The sequence below is a fragment of the Schistocerca cancellata genome, chromosome 1 (genome assembly GCF_023864275.1).
Source record: "Schistocerca cancellata isolate TAMUIC-IGC-003103 chromosome 1, iqSchCanc2.1, whole genome shotgun sequence".
Lineage (NCBI taxonomy): Eukaryota > Metazoa > Arthropoda > Insecta > Orthoptera > Acrididae > Schistocerca > Schistocerca cancellata.
This window is the reverse complement of record NC_064626.1, coordinates 277,011,056-277,033,997: the sequence shown is the minus strand read 5'-3', so window position 1 is coordinate 277,033,997 and position 22,942 is coordinate 277,011,056. Positions and strand designations below refer to the sequence as shown.

General features: G+C 43.7%; 1 protein-coding gene across 1 annotated transcript in view; it reads right to left on the bottom strand.

Moving 5' to 3' along the window:
- The window catches only part of LOC126169846 (epidermal growth factor-like protein 8), a 175,254-nt gene that overhangs the window by 66,085 nt on the left and 86,227 nt on the right, over nucleotides 1-22,942 (bottom strand). Inside the window, exons 4-5 of the mRNA XM_049920680.1 lie at nucleotides 13,625-13,720; nucleotides 7,601-7,696 (exon numbers count right to left, since the gene is read on the bottom strand). Of these exons, the coding sequence (XP_049776637.1) occupies nucleotides 7,601-7,696; nucleotides 13,625-13,720 (192 nt within the window). The remainder of the gene's footprint in view (nucleotides 1-7,600; nucleotides 7,697-13,624; nucleotides 13,721-22,942) is intronic.

Here is a 22,942-nt window from a genome sequence, read left to right as displayed (position 1 = left end):
TCTGATCTTCGTATTGGATCTATATTAAACTGTCATTGTCTAATTATTAGTGATCACATGATATGCAGTAACTATAAACGTATGGATTACGGTTTGACTGTTGTTTGGTAGTTCGCTTACTTTAAAACACGATTTTACACTTGTGATAACATCATAGCAAACGAACTGTCAAAAAAAAAGGTCAAATCGCGCTTTAAATTAAACGGACTATCAATAAGTGTCAAAACGTGTTCCATACGTTTATAATTACTACATGTCACCTAATCATTACGAATTAGACAATGACAGTTTACTATAGATGTGATATGGACGCCAAATGAAACTAGATGTTATTTGAGATGGCAAAAAAATGTTCAAATGTGTGTGAAATCTTATGGGACTTAACTGCTAAGATCATCAGTCCCTAAGCTTACACACTACTTAACCTAAATTATCCTAAGGACAAACACACACACCCATGTCCCAATGAGTACTCGAACCTCCGCCGGGACCAGCCGCACAGTCCATGACTGCAGCTGAGATGGCAATAAAGTCGAAACAGCTGTCATAAATAATACTGAATTTATTGCAGCTAGTCTAGACCTTTTCTTTTTAAAATATCATTATGACGTTTACTATGCCGTGGGTATTTTACTGCCCATAGAGCAAAAGTAACACTCATTTTAATGTCTCATTTCTTAATCAAATTTCCTCTGTACCAGCCTTAATTCGACTTCATTTCATTAGCCTCATTTCATTTCAGTTAAAGTTCATCTTACAACTACTTCACCAAACTCCGTTCATTCCGTTCAACTGCTTTTCTACATCCTTCACCTTTTCGGACAGAATGACAAGATCATCAACAAACCTCAAAGTTTTTATTTCTTCTCTCTGAATTTTAATTCCGTTTCCAGATTTCCCCCACGTTTCCTCCACATCCTTTCCGGAGCACAGACAGAGCAACATCGGGCTTAATCTACAACTCTGTCTCACTGCATTCTCAACTACTGCGCTCCTTTCATGTCCTTCGACTCTTACAGTTGCAGTCTGATATCTGTACGAGCTGCAGACAACCTTTCGCTCCTTGTGTTTTATACATGCTAACTTCATAATTTTAAAGAATATATTCCAGTTAGCACTGATCAAAACTTTTTCAAACGTAGGGTTGCCTTTCTTCTGTCTATTTTCTAAGCTAAAACGTACGATCAATGTTGTTTCACATGTTCCTACATTTCCGTGGAATTCGAGCCTTTCTCCTATGTCGGCTTCTACCAGTGTTTTCCATTCATCTACATCTACATCATACTCCACAAGCCACCTAGCGGTGTGCGGGTACGTTTGGTACCAATAACTTATCCCCCCTTCCCTCTTCCACTCGCGAATGGCACGTGGGAAGAATGATTGTCGACAAGTCTCTGTATTAGCACTAATTTCGCTATTTTTTCTTCATGTTCATTTCGCGAGATGTATGTTGTCCGACTCTTCCCTGAAATTGTTGTCTCGAAATGTCATCAGTAAACATCTCCGTGATACACAACGCCTCTCTTGTAACGTTTGCCAATGGAGTTTGCCAATGGAGTTTGTTGGAGTTTCTTAATATCTCTTCTACCTGTTCTACCTGCGAAGGGTCCAGAATGATGAACAGTACTCAAGAATCGGTCGAACAAGCGTCTTGTATGCGACTTCCTTCGTGGATGAGTTAAATTTATTTATAACTCCTTCAATGAATCTCAGTCTGGTATCTGCTATCCTTACTATTTGTTTTATGTGATCATTTCACTTAAAGTCGCTCTGGATAGTTACTCCTAGTATTTTACGGCAGATGATGTTTCCTGCAGTTTGTCTTCAGTAGTCTAGTTGTACAGCAGTGGGCTTCTTTTCCTACATATCCGCAATATATTATATATTTTCACATTCAGGGTCAATTGCCAGAGCCCGCACCATTCATCAATTCTATGCAGGTCATACACCAAACGGATAATGCTTTCTGGCGTTGCTACTTTCCCCTAGACAACCGCATCATGTGCGAACAGCCTTAAAGAGCTTCCGACGCCTTCTACTAGATCATTTATCATTATTACAACAATAATGGTCCTAACACACCTAGCGGTATTCCGGAAATTACCTTCACATCTGTCCTTTTATTTCCGCTAAGGCCGAAGTGTTGAGTTCTATCCGCAGGGAAGCGTTGGTCTTGATGCCTTTCCACTAATAAGCGATTGTAGTTTTTTTTGTATTCCGCTATCGGTTACCTTAATATCTGCCACTTCGACGTTCGTGCTATTATTGAGAGGAGAGACCGTGCTACGATCTTCCGCGCGCTTAAACAATTTCGGAAGACCGAATTCAGTTTTACGGCCTTTTCTCCGTTATCTTCCTGCTCGGTGGCAGTATGTTCACTGAGTGAACCGATTATTGATTTTACGTAAGGCCAAACCTCCTAGGGCTTTTACTCAAATCGGTTGACAAAATTTTACTTTCAGAGTCATTGAAAGCTTCTCTCATTGCTTTTTTCGCTTCGTTCAGCTTCTGTTTGTCAGTTACGTTTTGAAATTTCTTGAATTTGTGATGAAGCTCTCTTTGTTTACGTAGCAGTTTTCTGACACGACCGTTAAACTACTGTGGGTCTTTCGCATCCCTTGAGTTCTTGCTCGGAATATACTTGTCTAAGACGTACTGAACGACGGTTTTCCATTTTTTCCATTTGTGGTTCACATCTTCGTTCTAGTCACTGATTATTTGATGCTGACAACTCAGATACTCTGCAGGTTGTGGTCTGTTACTCTGGTTAAGCAGAAATATCTTTCTACCTTTCTTAACATACTTTTTAAAACCCGAAGTCATACTTGCTGTCACATACTTACGATCACTGATACCTTCCTCTGCGTAACTGATTCAAGTCTGCTTGTTGTTAGGAGGTCGGAGACGTTACCTTCACGAGATGGTTCTCCAAAGATTTGCTCAAAGCAAAATTTTAGGACAAGACATTCAGAATAATGTCACAGGAATCGCTGTCTCTGACACCAGTTTTGATAACATGACTTTCCTGAGTCACCCCCCTCCCCCCCCCCCCTCCCCCTTCAAACCACATTAGCATGTTCAGTGAAATACTGCTGTAAATAATTATTATATTATAATTCGTGTAATTTGGATTTGATACAACTGATGACTAGAGTATGATGCACCATCCGTAGGATGTCTACGATAAATATTTCATTGGTACTATTCGGAAGGTGCAGATTACGTTCCGAGTTTCATTCCCATTTCCGTCACCGAGTGCGATGCCACACGGTTAAGATACTCGTTTTCGGGAGGAGTAGGTTTCAAATCCCATCTCCTAGATAAGTTGGGACAGAAGCCATACTGGCTGACAGGGAGGGTAGATGCGGGTTCAAGTGTTTGTGGATGTGTTAGGAGAGGATGGATTTTAAAACTTTGCTATACACATAGGTGGGGCTGGCGTGTTCATAGGAAGAAATATCATTGGGGAGTATAGTTGGTTTGAAGGAAATCTGAACCCTTCGATTATACAGGGTGGTCCATTGATAGTGACCGGTCCAAATATCTCACGAAATAAGCATCAAACGAAAAAAACTACAAAAAACGAAACTCGTCTAGCTTGAAGGGGGAAACCAGATGGCGCTATGGTTGTCCCGCTAGTTGGCGTTGCGATAGGTCAAACGGATATCAGCTGCGTTTTTAAAAAAATAGGAACACCCATTTTTAGTACATATTCGTGTAGTACGTAAAGAAATATGAATGTTTTAGTTGGACCACATTTTTCGCTTTGTGATAGATGGCGCTGTAATAGTCACAAACGTATAAGTACGTGGTATCACGTAACATTCCGCAGTGCGGACAGTATTTGCTTCGTGATACATTATCCGTGTTACAATAGACCGTTTACCAATTGCGGAAAAGGTCGATATCTTGTTGATGTATGGCCATTGCGATCAAGCCCAACAGGCGTGTGCTATGTATGCTGCTGGGTATCCTAGACGACATCATCCAAGTGTCCGGACCGTTCGCCGAGTAGTTACGTTGTTTAAGGAAACAGGAAGTGTTCAAATGGTTCAAATGGCTCTGAGCACTATGGGACTTAACTTCTAAGGTCATCAGTCCCCTAGAACTTAGAACTACTTAAACCTAACTAACCTAAGGACAGCACACACATCCATGCCCGAGGCAGGATTCGAACCTGCGACCGTAGCGGTCGCGCGGTTCCAGACTGTAGCGCCTAGAACTGCTCGGCCACTCGGGCCGGCAGGAAGTGTTCAGCCACATGTGAAACGTCAACCACGACCTGCAACAAATGATGATGCCCAAGTAGGTGTTTTAGCTGCTGTCGTGGCTAATCCGCACATCAGTAGCAGACAAATTGCGCGAGAATCGGGAATCTCAAAAACGTCGGTGTTGAGAATGCTACATCAACATCGATTGCACCAGTACCATATTTCAATGCACCAGGAATTGCATGGCGACGACTTTGAACGCCTTGTACAGTTCTGCCACTGGGCACAAGAGAAATTACGGGAGGATGACAGATTTTTTGCACGCGTTCTATTTAGCGACGAAGCGTCATTCAACAACAGCGGTAACGTAAACCGGCATAACATGCAATATTGGGCAACTGAAAATCCATGACGGATGCGACAAGTGGAACATCAGCGACCTTGGCGTGTTAATGTATGTTGCGGCATTATAGGAGGAAGGATAATTGGCCCCCATTTTATCGATGGCAATCTAAATGGTGCAATGTATGCTGATTTCCTACGTAATGTTCTACCGATGTTACTACAAGATGTTTCACTGAATGACAGAATGGCGATGTACTTCCAACATGATGGATGTCCGGCACATAGCTCGCGTGCGGTTGAATCGGTACTGAATAGCATATTTCATGACAGGTGGATTGGTCGTCGAAGCATACCATGGCCCGCACGTTCACCGGATCTGACGTCCCCTGATTTCTTTTTGTGGGGAAAGTTGAAGGATATTCGCTATCGTGATCCACCGGCAACGCCTGACAACATGCGTCAGCGCATTGTCAATGCATGTGCAAACATTACGGAAGGCGAACTTCTCGCTGTTGAGAGGAACGTCGTTACACGTATTGCCAAATGCACTGAGGTTGAGCATTTATTGCATTAATGTCGTATTTACAGGTAATCACGCTGTAACAGCATGCGTTCTCAGAAATGATAAGTTCACAAAGGTACATGTATCACATTGGAACAACCGAAATGAAATGTTCAACCGTACCTACGTTCTGTATTTTAATTTAAAAAACCTACCTGTTACAAACTGTTCTTCTAAAATTGTGACCCATATACACTCCTGGAAATGGAAAAAAGAACACATTGACACCGGTGTGTCAGACCCACCATACTTGCTCCGGACACTGCGAGAGGGCTGTACAAGCAATGATCACACGCACGGCACAGCGGACACACCAGGAACCGCGGTGTTGGCCGTCGAATGGCGCTAGCTGCGCAGCATTTGTGCACCGCCGCCGTCAGTGTCAGCCAGTTTGCCGTGGCATACGGAGCTCCATCGCAGTCTTTAACACTGGTAGCATGCCGCGACAGCGTGGACGTGAACCGTATGTGCAGTTGACGGACTTTGAGCGAGGGCGTATAGTGGGCATGCGGGAGGCCGGGTGGACGTACCGCCGAATTGCTCAACACGTGGGGCGTGAGGTCTTCACAGTACATCGATGTTGTCGCCAGTGGTCGGCGGAAGGTGCACGTGCCCGTCGACCTAGGACCGGACCGCAGCGACGCACGGATGCACGCCAAGACCGTAGGATCCTACGCAGTGCCGTAGGGGACCGCACCGCCACTTAGCAAATTAGGGACACTGTTGCTCCTGGGGTATCGGCGAGGACCATTCGCAACCGTCTCCATGAAGCTGGGCTACGGTCCCGCACACCGTTAGGCCGTCTTCCGCTCACGCCCCAACATCGTGCAGCCCGCCTCCAGTGGTGTCGCGACAGGCGTGAATGGAGGGACGAATGGAGACGTGTCGTCTTCAGCGATGAGAGTCGCTTCTGCCTTGGTGCCAATGATGGTCGTATGCGTGTTTGGCGCCGTGCAGGAGAGCGCCACAATCAGGACTGCATACGACCGAGGCACACAGGGCCAACACCCGGCATCATGGTGTGGGGAGCGATCTCCTACACTGGCCGTACACCACTGGTGATCGTCGAGGGGACACTGAATAGTGCACGGTACATCCAAACCATCATCAAACCCATCGTTCTACCATTCCTAGACCGGCAAGGGAACTTGCTGTTCCAACAGGACAATGCACGTCCGCATGTATCCCGTGTCACCCAACGTGCTCTAGAAGGTGCAAGTCAGCTACCCTGGCCAGCAAGATCTCTGGATCTGTCCCCCATTGAGCATGTTTGGGACTGGATGAAGCGTCGTCTCACGCGGTCTGCACGTCCAGCACGAACGCTGGTCCAACTGAGGCGCCAGGTGGAAATGGCATGGCAAGCCGTTCCACAGGACTACATCCAGCATCTCTACGATCGTCTCCATGGGAGAATAGCAGCCTGCATTGCTGCGAAAGGTGGATATACACTGTACTAGTGCCGACATTGTGCATGCTCTGTTGCCTGTGTCTATGTGCCTGTGGTTCTGTCAGTGTGATCATGTGATGTATCTGACCCCAGGAATGTGTCAATAAAGTTTCCCCTTCCTGGGACAATGAATTCACGGTGTTCTTATTTCAATTTCCAGGAGTGTATTTGTGACTATTACAGCGCCATCTATAACAAAGCGAAAAAAGTGGTCCAACTAAAGCATTCACAGTTCTTTACGTACTACACGAATATGCAGTTGATATCCGTTTGACCTATGGCAGCGCCATCTAGCGGGCCAACCATAGCGCCATCTGGTTTCCCCCTTCAAGCTAGACAAGTTTCGTTCTTTGTAGTTTTTTCGTTTGACCCTTATTTCGTGAGATATTTGGCCCGGTCACGATCAATGGACGACCCTGTATATTTACGTTAAGGTCGTGGGATCCGGACAACCAAGAGTAACCATATCAAGGAACAATAAGTAGCAGTAGATAGATTACGATCCCGACGCTGTTGAATTACGACACATGCTGATAGACGTTTCTCCTCCTTATATGAGGCATAAGGCCATCTTCTCACAAAAAAAAAACAAAAACGCTCCAGAATTTTCTGCCATTTTTACCTTTAAGTCACCGATTTTATCGCCAACTGTTATTATTTTTTATTATCTTCATCTTTTTAAAACAAATTCTGTAGGCTGAAGAGCGGCGTAATAAGCTGCTGCCAGCCCGCCCCCTTTAGGGGGAATCGAAACTCAATAAAGGAAAAAAAAAAAAATCTTCTCACAAAAAAATCTGCATTAAAATGCGACTCGTTAATGAGAAACCCGCTGTATGATCTTCCTTTATACACAGAATGACGTCGTTACTCCTGGCTAATCTGTGTGATTGGAATGAAATCCTAATCATTTGCATGTCGAAGTACGTAGTAAACTTCATGTCAGTATTATATTTGTCAGGTGCCGTCTTCATGGTACTGACTTTTTAGCGGCCAGTAACGTAGTTGGCAGTGCAGACAGAGTAGGCTTGTACTTACTGGTCTCACAGCGGTGGCCCGTGAAGCCAGGAGGGCAGGTACACAGGTTCGGCTTGACGCAGGAGCCACCGTTGAGACACGAAGGCGAGCACACGGCTGAAAACAAGAAGCATAGCGTACTCACGTACCGTCACCAAGTATGCCACCACAATTTGTTCCCTATTGACTCTGCAGTCTGCTAATTGACTTCCTGTCTAATGTCATTATTGGCAGATTTCCATGTCTCTTTACAATCAGAAATGTAATAATGCAGTGTCTCGCATCTGTAACATCGAATGAAATATTCTCTGGCTTCCAGGCGCGTCAAATGGTCAAAATGCCACGAGCTTTCGACCAAGTACTCCCTCGCCGTTATCGATCGGAATGTCTGCTGATGGGCTGTTGGTACGACCTTATATACTGTAGCTGCCAGCGATGACGTCACTAGTGCTCACGGTATCACCATATGTGGGTATAAGTGGACGGCGTTCGATGCACCTCGTGATCACTGAGCTATAATTCGACGTCTGTGAGCTATGCCGCATCTGCCGAAAAGACGCAAAATCAAATCGATCTATAATCCTCCGTCAAAAATCCGGATATTACTGAGAGCAGTCAAAGATGCGGCAGGTGTCAGAACACCTTTGATCTACGAGATGTCTCGGGAGTGTGACCAGTCGTACGTCGGACAAACAGTGCGCACTGTAAAACAATATGGGAAGGAGCAAGAGGCTATGCTACCCCGAAAAATCAGCTTTAGGTGAGCACGCTCTAGAAAACGGCCATCAGATCAAATTTCGGAGCTTGCACTAACGGCCTCTGGCACTGTGTAATTAAGAAAGCTACCGATATAAAAATCATTGACAACGCCCCCTTAACCTGAATGCATGGTATTTAAGTATTCTACTGGTTGCTATGAAATCAGGTTTAACAGATATCAGCTAGTATGACTGATGGGTATGGTAGACTTCGAAACAATCTTCTGAATTTTGAGCAATACCAAAGTTTTTTTTATTTGGCCATCGCTTTTGCCTCTTTTTCCTCTTGCGTAGCACGTAGCACGCACGCATTTCGTCACTTTTTTTGCCTCTCATGGGGGGAATGTGCATAGGAAATGAACCAGCGTTTTTGCCTTCCCTCTCATAGAGTTGGCTCTCGCTGAGACAAATCACTTACTTCATTATCACTGCTGAAGAAACCTTCACAAGCTTCTCTTAATCCTTCCTAACGAGCAAGGTGGCGCAGTAGTCAGTACACTGAACTCGCGTTCGGGAGGACGATGGTTCAAACCCGTGTTCACCATCCTGATTTTGGTTTACCGTGATGTCCCTAAATTACTTCAGTCAAATGCGGGATGATTCCTTTGAAAGGGAACGGCCGATTTCCTTCCACATCCTACACTAGTCCGAAATTTCGCTCCGTTTCTAATGACCTCGTTTCGACGGTACGTTAAACACTATATCCTCCACTTCCTCCTCTAATCCCTCCTACGAACTACTCTATTCGCAGGCTGGTCGTTTACTAAGATCAACTACCACGTGACACACATGGGATATGCTTCGTTTTAGAATACATTTAAAAGCCATCTATGAGCTACAAGTTAAACTACATGCATTCATATAGTGAAGCGCACATTTGCGAGCCAAGCTCGTCGTACGATTTAAATGAGATAGCAACTTCGTAGGACTACATTCGTCATTTGAGACGACTAGGTTAATACAGGTTGCGGCTTGCAACTCATCGTGCTGTGCGATCCAGCGATAGCGAGGAGGAAACGGACGCATCGAATGTGGAGTGAACGTATGCACATACAGGGTGGTGAGAAACACTCTGAAAAGCTTGTAAGGATATTTCGGGGTAGTTTTTGCTGAGAAATAATGGCTAACAAAAAAATCGATGCGCTGCGCCGTTTCCGAGTTAATTAACACTGAAGTTAGCCAATCATGCCGCAAATTCAAGCGGACCACCAGAGACGGTGTTGCCCAACGGTTTCTGCGTTTGGTTTCCTAAAACTGAATAAGAGAATGTATGCAAAAATTGGAGATGGACGCTAGTAAGAATCGAATCCGAGGCAAAGGCTGAGCAGTCTCATGCGCTATCGTCTACGCCACCGATTCTCAATCTTTTGAGGGGCAGGGGCAGGGGCAGGGGCAGGGGCAGGGGCAGGGACAGGGGCAGGGGCAGGGGCAGGGGCTACACCCCCCCCCCCCCGGTAAGGGGGCTTCATAAGACTAATAAGGGCGAGAGCTTATTAAATAGAAAAAAAATGAGATAAAAAACTAGTTACTTACCCGAAAGGAAAGCAAAGCAACATACATTCTAATACAATAAGAAATAAAATTTCATTTACAGTGATTCAGTCACTTGTAAACAGAACTGTATCAGTACTGCACAATGAATTTAATAATTAAAATTTGAATAATAAATTAAAAACAAGTTTTGTGATTGTCAGTGACTCCCTAGGGATTGGCTTCCAGAGGAAAGTCTTCCAAAGACATCGAAAACGCTGCTTCCCTTCTGCACTCCGCACTCCCGTGAGGTAATCCTTAAATTTTAGCGCGTTACCTATAAGACAGAGAGCAACATATATGTGCGATCAAGAGGAGGGTAGGGGGCGATGAAAATTACGATTGAAAATTGGTTCGCGAATGCTAGAAGATTGATAACCCCCGATGTGCGCTATGAGAACAACTGACGATAATTGTATCTGACGAGCCGCTTGAATTTGCACGCGCAACGGCCTGATTGGCTAACTTCAATGCTAATTAACTCGGTAACAGCGCAAGGTATCGGATTTTTTTCTTAACAGTTATTTATCAGCACAACCTAGCCTGCAACCTCCTTACAAGCTTTTCAGACTGTTTCTGACCAACCTGTATACTGATATGTCGAAGTATAAGTGATTCGTCCGCAGCTCGTGGTCGTGCGGTAGCGTTCTCGCTTCCCACGCCCGGGTTCCCGGGTTCGATTCCCGGCGGGGTCAGGGATTTTCTCTGCCTCGTGATGACTGGGTGTTGTGTGCTGTCCTTAGGTTAGTTAGGTTTAAGTAGTTCTAAGTTCTAGGGGACTGATGACCATAGATGTTAAGTCCCATAGTGCTCAGAGCCATTTGAACCATTTTTATAAGTGATTCATACCCAGCAACTACAGCGGATAAGGTCGCACCAGCATGCCTTCAGCAGTCATTCCACTTGAGAGTGATCATGGAGCACTTGGTCAAAAGCTCATGGCGCTTCAGCCTTTGATGCAGCTGGAAACTAGAGAAAAATTATACGCATAAGGAACGGTTACTTCTCACTTGAATCCCAATAAATGGATTAAAACAATCATAAGGAGAAATTTAAAAGCACAATAGAAAGAATTACGTATTTTGACTATACTTTTATTTTGACAATATCTTAAAATACTAAAAATATGTTTGCGGTAGAAAGAAATCATAGAAAGAAGGACCACTTCTCCACCCTCCTACCTAGCGAAAAGTGATGGTGCTAAAGAATACTGATCATTCGGTCTAGTGTCCTCTTAAAAAGCATTGCTGCAGTGCGGTAGTACTCCGTCTTACTGACGTCAATGACGCAGTACCACCTTTTATGTTGCTGTATTATCGCTGACTCGATTTGCACACATTTGGTGATGAACGAAAGAGGCAGCGACCGAGCTAGCCGCACCGAGCTAGGCGCTCAGGGAGACCCCTAGCGGCAACCACGAGAACCAGCAACTTATAACCAGCGCCAAGGTAGACTTTTAATTTCGACGCGGAAGTTAAAACTCGCCCCAAATTTTTATCTTTATTCGTGTAGAAAATACAGGCTTGCGAAATCGCATGCATTTTTTCGAAACATCCAATACTTTTCTGAACTGCATTTTCATTGGAAGTAAAAATGTAAATTTCGTATGGTGTTGTTGGCTGGAAAATCCTACGGAGTGGGTTCAGCTGCCTGTCGAAAAGGGTGCTCCTCCTCCGCGCACAATGGTCTCCTTCCTTGCGGATTGTCAGACGTGTGTCGTATGTGTATTTGGAGAGTGTAGGTGAGTGTAATGGATGCGTGTATACAGGGTGAGTCACTAACTGTTGCCACTAAGAATAACTCCGAAAGTTCGACAGGCGCTGAAATGTTTCTGGGACAAAAGCTGCGAGGGGTAAGGGGAGTCATAATATGACGTTGGTTTTTTGTTGCTAGGTGGACTCGCTTCAGAGATATTAAGGTCAACTTTGTTTTTTATAGGGAATGCCATAGTTTGGTACTTATTTTCTGATAGCGGCTATCTAGACGAATCCAACGATGTGTAACACAGTAAGATCTTTGAAGGCGAACGAAGGTGGCATGAACGTCCATTTAAAGAAGGTGTTCGAAGTGATGACCATTGGTATCAGTGCAGTGCTGCAATCTTCTTATCATGGATTGAGTGGTATTCCTTATCACATCGGCACTTATCGAAGCACGTGCTCTGACGAGTCTCTCTCGTATATCGTGCAAATAGTAAATAGTCGCCGAATACGGAGTATCCAACTAACGTGCAATTGACATGTGAACACCATTCGACGGTTTCACAATACAACACTAATAGGTACGGTAAGACTAGTATAGTCCTCTCGAATAGCACCACAATGGCTGCCAAGCTTAATATCCCCACAATCAACAGTGACACATGTCCTCAATCTGCAGAGAGGTCTGGAATTTAATCCAGAATATTAGCGCAGAGACTGATGATCACAAACTTTACACCATCACCTTCCTCCACTTGCTTGCGAAATATTGGCAGTGGAAACTGCGTCCGCTAGAAGGATTCGAACCGGCTTACCACCGATTTGATCACCACCGTGCAGACGTGGGTTAGTGACCTTGGCTATGGAGCGGTGGGGAGAGACTTTTCTTGGAAGTTATGCAAAAACGACGCAAAAAATTAGGATTAATTATTATCTTAAAACATTTATTTATTTCATTGATTTTGTTGTTAATAATAGAATCCCAGGCTCGCTTGGCAGCAAATTATAACGGTGTCCCGGGAGGATTGGTCAGCGTTCAGGGATATAACAGGAACTATTCTTCGAAGCAAAAAAAGTGAAGTAAGCTTGGGCTCCAAAATGCGTACCTTAAGAGCTATGGCCACCTGATCTTCAATACTATGAAACCTCTTCTATTGCAAGCTCTTTCTTTTCCATATTTTATGAGGAGGTAGTGTGGACCAAAACAAGAAAAAAATTGTCTAGTAAACATGGACTCTAAAATGCATACCTTGCCGGTCGGTGTGGCCGTGCGGTCTAGGCGCTTCAGTCTGGAACCGCGTGACGGCTCCGGTCGCAGGTTCGAATCCTGCCTCGGGTATGGATGTGTGTGATGTCCTTAGGTTATTTAGGTTTAAGGAGTTCTAAGTTCTAGGGGACTAATGACCACGGATGTTAAGTCCCATAGTGCTCAGAGCCATTTGAACCAATGCATACCTTAAGGTGTATGCGCACTTCTTCAGTAGAAGAGATGAAAAGGTACCGAAGATGAACAGGTGCACATAGTTCTTAAGGTATGCACTTTAGAGCCCATGTTTGCTAGACATTTTGTTCTTGTTTTGGGGCATACTGTCACCTCCCAGAATATGGAAAGCAAACTGCTTTCAGTAGAAGAGAGTTGTTTTACAGCATCGAAGACGAAGAACTCCCGGAATATTGACCATTTCTCCTGCGACACCTTGTATTTGTAGGTAGTATGAGATATGCTCGTGGAAATGGAGAATCTACAGTGGAAGTAGCCTATGTATTGAACAAAAAGAAAAAGAGAAAATCTGGAGAGCTGTAGACTTACCCTCGTCCGCTACTCCTATCACTCGCTCCCAAAACGGAGATGCAGATGGTGAAACATAATTTAAAAATCACCCAAAGAGATGAACGAACTGTAACATCATCCACACCTTTTCCCTCCAGAAACGAACGCTGTATCCGCACTTGCCCACAAGCAGGTCTCTGACTGTATCAGTGTGTTGAACGCTGAAGATATGTGTCGTGTGGTATGAGCGCATTAAGTGTGTGGGGGCGTTGTGCATCGTACTTACAGTGCTCGCAGTGGTGCCCAGTGAAGCCCGGAGGACAAGAGCAGCGCTCCGGCTTGACACAGGTTCCGCTGTTGAGACACGGAGTCACGCACACCGCTGCAAACACGGGAAGCAGACTCATAGTACACTGATTTTTCTACTCATTATCAATACACACTACTCCTGTCATTAACACTGACAAGACAACTCAGGCTCAGAACTGTTTGGAGGTGAAGATCAGTGCACTAGCATATGTTGAAAGGGTACAGTACCGCCGACATTGAAAATAGGTACAACATACCTCATTATTTTTGTCAGAACAACACATTTTTTTTGTAAAATAACTCAATTTCTATTAATACAGCGAAGCCGGATACCAGTGTAGGAAAGAATGACAATTTATTTATTTAATTTATCATATGTGCACTCCCACAAAATAAATCCCTACATCCAGTTTGGTGAGATCTTTTGAAATGAATGAATGTATGGTCGTCTGCTAACCACAGATAGTGAATGTGAATATATGATCATCTTTGAGTCGATCCTTTGGCCACCTTTGGTGGGACCAAAGAGAAAAATTTACCAGAGCTTTGAGCGCCTGAAATGTGGCTGACCAATACGATAGCAAGGTGCTTCCCCCACCTCGACAGAGATGGGAGAGGACCTCGAGAACGGCCATGTTTCAACTCTCTGCCGCTGGATCCTGTGCCGTTAACACCTGTTTTAGTTGTGCTCCGTAATGACGAAAGAGTGGAGTCATGGTATGCATGTGGAATATTTAAGAGTAGTTTGAAATAATAATTTCTCTATTTCAGGAACTTTTGTAGGGAGAATTAAAGGTCAGGCAGGTAATATTAATGGGATTGTAGTAATCTTCGGAAGTGACCAACGGTCACAAAGAAACCACGTGTAGCAATAAGTTGAAATACTTCCGTGTGCTTAAGTTAAGCTGAATTACTAGCGTGTGTACAATAAGTTGAAATATTTAAGAAATAGCGTGTGTACCATAAGTTGAAATATTTAAGAAATGGCGTGTGCAGGACTTGAAATAAGAGACGAGTACTTCCACGTGGTGAGTACTGTGTGAGTCTCAATCTGTGTATGAGACAAAGGATAAAGAGAAGTACTCGTCCATGGTATCAATTGAGGACTCGCGTGTGTGATGATTATGTTCTTAATGATAAATTGCGTGATATGAATCCGTGTGCCGCTAGATTTAAACTCTGAGAGAGAATCAAGGTGAGTCGGCCGTCTATCCAGCAACGCCACTTGGCTTGCATTGCACAGGAAGACGTGCATTTATCTCCAGAGTTCACAGTAGGAAAGTAGAATTACAAAGTGGGGCAGTGTCGTGTGAAACTGGGATCAATATTAATCGAAGTGGGAAAGCTGAAAGTGATAATGTTGTAACCATTCTCTGTGTAGTATTTCATATTGTTGTGTGGTGTATGTCATGTAATTTGGGTATGTGTGGTTTGCATGGGAGAGTAGCAAGGTAGTTTCAAAAGATTAGTGGGTTATGCTTGTTCCTTCGGTACCGCTCGGTCTGGAGGATAGTTTCGTGATGATGATTGTGAGAGTCGAAGTGTGAGAGATAATAAAAGATCCACCATCCTATCCAGAAAGTGCACTGTAGCGTTAAATAAATTACGAGACCATAATATAGAGATTCACTAATGTAAAGCCATGCCCACTGGGCGGAATTTCTCATATGTTATTGTTGTAGGTTATAGAATTTGTGTGTTTAGGTTAGAGAATTTATCGGAATAAATCAGATAGTGAAAAGAAAGAGATTGGTAGACTATTCCTTCAAATTGTATGTTGTCATAATGTCCCGAATTTATAATGTGTGCGCCATTCATATTCAGTGGGATGGCCACGTGTTAATAAAAGCCGTCAAATAAAAGACAAAAAGAAAATGTGGTACTGCCAGTGCGTAGTGTACAGTCAGAGTTCTGTAAATCACTGATAGTCAGATATGCGTTTCCGTTGCGTAGTAATCATATAGGAGGATAACTTGTAACGAAGTGTGAGTACTAGAGTTCATGTTACTCGTTAAATTGAGAAAGAATCCACTCGCTTGGCAGACCACTCATCTTGCAGGCCTGACTGCTTGATGCCACAGTATGAGCAAGGCATGTGGGTGCCTCTCAATGTGAGCCTCGTATGTTAACCAACGCTTATTGAAATGCACACACACACACACACACACACACACACACACACACACACACACACACACACACACAGATGAACCAAAACAATATATATGACCACATCCCACCACTTGGCTGAGTGCCCAATGATGTTGCGGGCCAGTGACACGGTACAGAAATGATATAATCCATTATAATTTCAATGGGCACGAGATCGTCGAGACTGGAGCACGTATCCTGGTTGCATGACGTTTCTTATTACACCAATAGTGTCCAGTTACGCCGTCATGCACAATTGCAAATGTATTCCGTTCCAGATGTGTAGGCAGACGCTGGTGTTCGTAATGTTTTGGCTCATCCTTCACAATATTGTACATCAGACATTTGTAAATATTCCCCAGCATGATATCACGTCTCCTTTAGCCGTGATATACAGAGTGTAATGGGCATTAGTGCAGATTTTTATATGATATACCTTAATACGTATACACATCGGTGCGTTGGTTATTTTTTTCTCCGTGTCCGACAGTCGTCCGGCAAACATCTCACATAATTTACAGCCGGATGTTTTCTGCACGATCGCAGCAGCACCACTAAGTGGACTACGCCTGTCAGTATAGACTACCCGTTTTGCGTCAAACACCCACACTTCAACACCTGGTCTGCTGTCAAGGGGAAAATAAGCATTATACCTTAATACGTATACACATCGGTGCGTTGGTTATTTTTTTCTCTGTGTCCGACAGTCGTCCAGCAAACATCTCACATAATTTACAGCCAGATGTTTTCTGCACGATCACAGCAGCACCACTAAATGGACTACGGCTCTCAGTATAGACTAACCGTTTTGTGTCAAGCACCCACACTTCAACACCTACCCTGCTACCAAGGGGAATTTAAGCATTAGTGGCTTGCTCTTGCCATATTTGCTTGGCGGTACTAACGAACCTAAAAACATACTACTAGTGAAGCTATAATTATTAGTCAGTAAATGAAGAAAATACTGATGTAATGTTCAGCACATCCTCTTCAATCAACAGCTGAAATATCTGCATTTGTACCCGTTACATCCTTATATATTTGGTTTCTGTTTTTCCTTCAAATACGATCAAGAAAACGAACTTGTCTTTTCATTATGGAGAACAGACAAAAGTATATTAGTCGATATTTAGTAAATCCTTCATAATATGAAGCCAATCTGTTATTCTTAATCTGATAAAACGTATCCCCATAAACCTCACATGCAGAAAATTAATGCGTAAAATGACGGGTTCACTAACAGACTAACTAATAAGAGAAGTGTTCACAGCTGACCTTAACCTTATATAAAGTAGCTTGTAAGCACTGTGGGAAAGTATATATTACTCAGTAAGGCAGAGCTGGCTTTTAGATTATCTGAATATGGGAGAGCTGGAGTTGAAGAAAGAAAGATTCAACCGTTGCCGATCATCTATTACCAGAAAACCACTCATATGATGTGGACTGTGTAGTGTTGTGCTCGAATGTGTGTGAAATTTTATGGGACTTAACTGCTAAGGTCATCAGTCCCTAAGCTTACACACCACTTAACCTAAATTATCCTAAAGACAAACACACACACCCATGCCCGAGGGAGGACTCGAACCTCCGCCGGGACCAGCCGCACAGTCCAAGACTGCAGCGCCTAAGACCGCTCGGCTAATCCCGCGCGGCTGACTGTGTAGTTTTACACTTTATAAGGAAAAGTAGAAAGACGAAATACCAGTGCATACTGGAAATCAACAAACATGACAGCTTAATAAATGATAAAACTCGATTTTCTTTGTCCCGTATTTTAAATTAAGTATTCGTTACAAATAATCCATTGAAACTGTAAATTCAAAATTACTTTTCACCAGTTGTTAAATGTAACACCACAAAAGAACTTTGTTTCCTTTTTAAGTCAATGTAATTATAAGGGGTAATCAAAACGTTTCCGTTCGAAGGCCGTACGGTTCAGAATCGGTATGCCATTCAGCCAAAATCGCCGTGAGGATTCATGCAACATCTCACCGACGCACCAGGCTGAAGATATCCGTTTGGTAAAATAAACGTGTCCTACAGTGTGAAGAAGTCCATAACTGCCCGCCCGCAGAACATTCTCGTCCGACAGGAATCATCGATCTTCAACGCCTTTTTTAAGGGACCGAAGGCGTGATATTGACAAGGGGAGAGATCAGGAATGCAGAGTGGGTGCTCGAGTGTCTCCCAACTGAATCTCCCAGTTGAAGCTGGCCTCACAGATCGACGGACGTTTTGTGCAGAATCGCGACCAGCACAGAACTTGGCCCACCGTTCCACAACGATGGTTTTTGACAGAAATGCTGCCCCGTACAAATTCTTTATTCTCCGATGGAGGTCTACCGCTGTTTCTCCCTCGGCAACCAAGAAAAGAATAAGAGCACCTTGATTTTGAAAAATGAAGAAAACCGGAGGACAGTTGCTTAATCCACAATCTTTTATTGGGTACACCACCGGTTTCGCAACAGTTACTATTCCATTATCTAATGTAAACTGCTATAGTAAAAATATTATGTTGCACGCGAAAGGGAGGCATGCTCAAGTCTTAAATGTCAAATAAGGAACTATGCGGCTAAAGTTTCAAAGTTAAAAGAAAGTAAAAGAGAGAGAACAGGACGTTACTCACAAATAAAATCACTTAATCATCTGAGGTCATCCTCACACGAATGTTGTCATAAAAAGAGTAAAAGGGGCAGAAAATAATCAGAAAAACAGACTTCATGATCGTGCACCGAAAGTTATCAAAATAATGAAACATGTAAAATGCAAAAAATTGGAGATGGGGTGGGTAGGGAAACGCATATTGCGTGGAATAACTACAAAATTCCATAACAACCCTTCCCCGTGCTGCGCAATCGAGAAGGCAAACAGGAAAACTGCGTAATAGTAAATGTTAGCCATGAGTACTGAAGCCGCACAAGACCCAAGCGCAGGCGCGGTACGAAACAGACATGAGACTGGCGAATTGTTTAAAGTGGAAAAGCGGGAAGTAACAGCAGAAAGGAGACAGAACTATAACAACAGTGAAAGGGGAGAGGGTCTGTACATTTAAACAAACAAGGGAAAATGTTAAGTCACATGGACACCTTAATCTACCTGGATAATGTCATAATTAACTAAAATATTTTTGGGATACAGGTCTGTTCATCCATTAATTGTATCTAGAGAATGGAATGAAGACTTCTTAAGATTTCATTTGCTTCCAGAACATTCACTACGCAATCTTTCTCTGCAGTGCGTAAGACAAGTTACCGCTAACCTGCTGCAACTGACGCTTGTTGTCAATCAAATGCATTGCGCGAGCTGACCTGGGATTGGCCAGGTCTTTATGTTCTTTAAATCTCGTAAAAATAATTCCTCCCGTGTGGCTAACGGGCCTACTCTTACACAACTGGCTTGTATCGCATGCGATACGTTACACTCCGGTATAGGAGAAAGGATCCTTGTTGAAGATCTCGCGGTTCCTTAACCTACTGCCCAAAGATTTTGGTATGGAAACTGCCGGAGCTATGTTGCCTGACATCAGATTCTTTCCAGTCCTCTCCGATACTTACCCATGATATTGATTCGATTCCCTTTCATGCTTCATTTCTCAATCATAGACCCCGGATATCCATTAAGGGCAACAATACACTCGATTACACCGAACTCCCTTTCATATGCCTCTAACGTGAGGGGAACATCATGCAACCTGTTTAGTAGGAACCGGAAGGCAGAAGTTTTGTATTTAAACGCGTGTTTCGATCCCATATTCAGAACTAAATCAGACGTATACTCTTTTCTACAGATGTCAAACTCTACCTTGCCTTCTTTTAAGGTGATCTTTAAGCTTAAGACGAGAAGGCCCTGTTAATATGATGCCGAACAGAGAAAGAATTCTTTCCATGGAATCTATTAAGTTTGTTATGTAAATTGTCACAAGCTTCCTTGCTGCCTCCATGAAGAACAAAAATGTCATGAATGTAACGTTTCCAGCATACCATCTTAGCGGCCTCCTCCGGATACTTCTTAAAATACTCGAAATGAGATATAAAAATATTGGCTAAAATGCAAGCAAGGTTGGAATCCATGACCAGACCTTGTTTCCAACAATTTACACCACATGATGGGACTGTAACTCTTCCGAAATCAGTCGTGTACCCAATATAAGATTGTGGATTAAGCAACTGTCCTGCGGTTTTCTTAATTTTTCAAAATGAACTTTACAGTTGCAGCGGACCCATAAGAAGAACAGCAAGTTGATCCTGTTTGGACCTGTTTGGTAATAACGTCACCATAATTCAGTTTTTCGCATCTACCGCACGCACGTCAGAAGGCAGGAATGCCACACTAATCCCTTGCCTATAAGTCGGTGCTTATATACCCGCATCGCAATCTCGCTACATTGCATATACGTCGCAACACCACCCTCAAACGGAAAGTTTTTGATGCTCCTTGTACTTCTGCGTGACAAAAAAGTAATACTTCGCTTTGTAAACAGCCTACATGACATCTGTGAAAATAGTATCTGTGTAAGTCATACTTCAATGTACCTGTGTTTACGGCATTTAGCTGTCACCTGAAGATGGTCTAAGAAGCCGAAAACCGAATAAATACAATTTTGCATAAATCAGGAAGCGTTTCCTATTTAATATTAAATTACTTTATACTTTTCACACAAGACCTTTGATATTCATTTATTGCATACTGACCTTCGACAAATCATTGCATTCCACTGAAAAATGATAAGTTATTCACAAAAAATTCCGCCTTCGAAGTCGCAGTAGAGAGCTGACGCAGTGGTAGCCCTGACGATAAGTACATAATGTCATATACTTCCCTATGCCGATTTCAAATAGATGTATTGTTTTCCAGTCATTATTTCATGTACTACATTTTATTACGTACATTCGTAGCTTATTCTCAAATATTCTCAACCACTAACACCAGTAAAGTGAGAAGATTTATTTTATGTTTACTGATTCCCCTCCCTCCACGGAGTCTGCGGTCAGCTGGCAGCAACTCTGTTGCTACTCTTCGGTCAAATAATGTTAAAATGTAAACATATATGTGACTTCGTAGGGTTTACTGGGGTGATAAGTCTTGAAAGTCTCTTCGTGTTTGCTGCCGGATCCCAAAATCAACTCGATTCAAAATTTCGGCGCTCCAGCGGTTCGCCATTTTCAGGAGGCTGGTGCTGCTGGTGATGCAGCAGCATCAGCAGTAGCGTTCTCCTGAAGATGGCGAACCGATGGATCGCCGAAATAATCAAGTTGATTTTAAGATCCTGCAGCAAACCCGAAGAGACTTTCAAAACATATACATATAATTTTTAAGTTAAAAGATTAGAATAATAGGATTAAAGCACAATACGATTGACCCATTTTCATGCTTCACTATAAACCGCAAGTGGCAGTGGTTTGACTGATGCTAAAACGATGTCGATGACAACACGGCAAGTCCATCGAATTCAGCTGCTAAGCAAATGCTATGTTGGCATGAAGGAAGGAGGGGTAAGGGTCAATATAGATAAATGTGTCGCGATGTCTGGGAGCGGAGGGATGATGATGGGATTGAACATGAAGGACTGAGGTTGGATAAGGAGGCTGATATTGGAGCCCAGGGCTATAGCTAGTGGATAGACGTCTGGGCAGACGTTTCAGGTAGAGGTAGCCTGGTGAAGTTGGCTTCAGATAGGATAATAAGGGCGTGAAAGTGGTGGGAGTGGAATTTGGGGGGGTGGGGGTGGGTGACGTGTTGGTATAGACGCGACAGCAGCCGAGGACTGGAAAGGATTGGGTAGAACGTGACAGGAATTCTGAGGGATGCATAAATACCACGTGCGAATTAAATTCTATGTCCAGATAGAACAGGCGAAGAAAGCTATGAAACGATGTTGGTAGTTTGAGACAGCTGTGACGTTGCGCTTCGAAATGCAATTTTCAAGATGCAGGCGTTGGCAGATACACGGTCAGTGACTGAAGTGCGAAGTGTGATAAGGTTTTTGCGTGTAAACTTTACCAGCTGCAGTTCATCACCAGCTTGTGGAAGTTCACGGAACGAGCGTATTTTCACGAAAACGGGACTAGTTTCAGTGCCGGGAATCTAAAAGAAGCAGCAAAGGTTGGGGCGGCCAAGCATATTCACCTCAAACGGCAACATGTGCCGTTATTGAAAGGTTAGTCCAAGCCGATTGTCGCTTATATGTGAGGCTGTCTGCATACGAACATAACATCAACAATGACAGTATGACTGATATCGGAGAAACAGAATGGTCTACAGGAAGATGTGTTCTCGCTACGAAAGCGAATTGGGTTGTCCCTCCAGCACTTAGTGCGGTATCAGGTGAAGGGTGTTCCATATATGCAGCGTTTCGTCACTGGAGACGAAACGTGGATGCATCATCTGATACGTGAGACGAAGAAAGTAGGAATATCATAGGAGTAACCCCCCGCCCCCCCCCCCTCTCCCCGCCACACACACACGCAGATAAAAAGATCAAATCAACGGTCTCCATGAAGAAAGGCAAAGCGACGTTTTTAGAGACACGCAGTGTGTTGGTAGTTGATCCCCTTACACACGGAGGGACCGTGACTGCTGCCAGTTATTGTACCACGCCGGAACTGTGACAAAAGATGACTGTGAGGAAGCGACTGAGATTACTCTCAGAGTGGTGTTGCGTTGTTGCACGGAAATGTTCAACGCATACCGCCTTGGTTACGCCGGATTTTGTCCAGCGTGTCCGCTGGACTGTGTTGGGTGACCATCTACACAGACCGGACATCCTATCAAGCGGTCTATTCAAGAAGTACCTGAACGGTCACCACTTTAGAAACGGCGCCGACGATCAGAGGCTGTCGATAACCGTCTCCAAGACAGGAACTATGATTTGTTTCATGTCAGTTTCGACGGTTTTGTTTACAGACGGAACAAATGCTTAGGCAACTATGGTGGCGATTGAGAGAAGTAATGTGTGCCAATGAATTAATAACTTTCTGTACCTCTTTTGTTTCTTGAATATAGCTTTCCTCGCAGAGGACTTGTTACTTTATTTTTTGAGCCATCCTCATATCATTTTTGTAGCTGCGAGCTAGCACTTAATAGCATGCAGTCTGTGCCAGGAGTATGGTGCAGAAAGTGCCCAGCGCTACACCACAGCTTTATA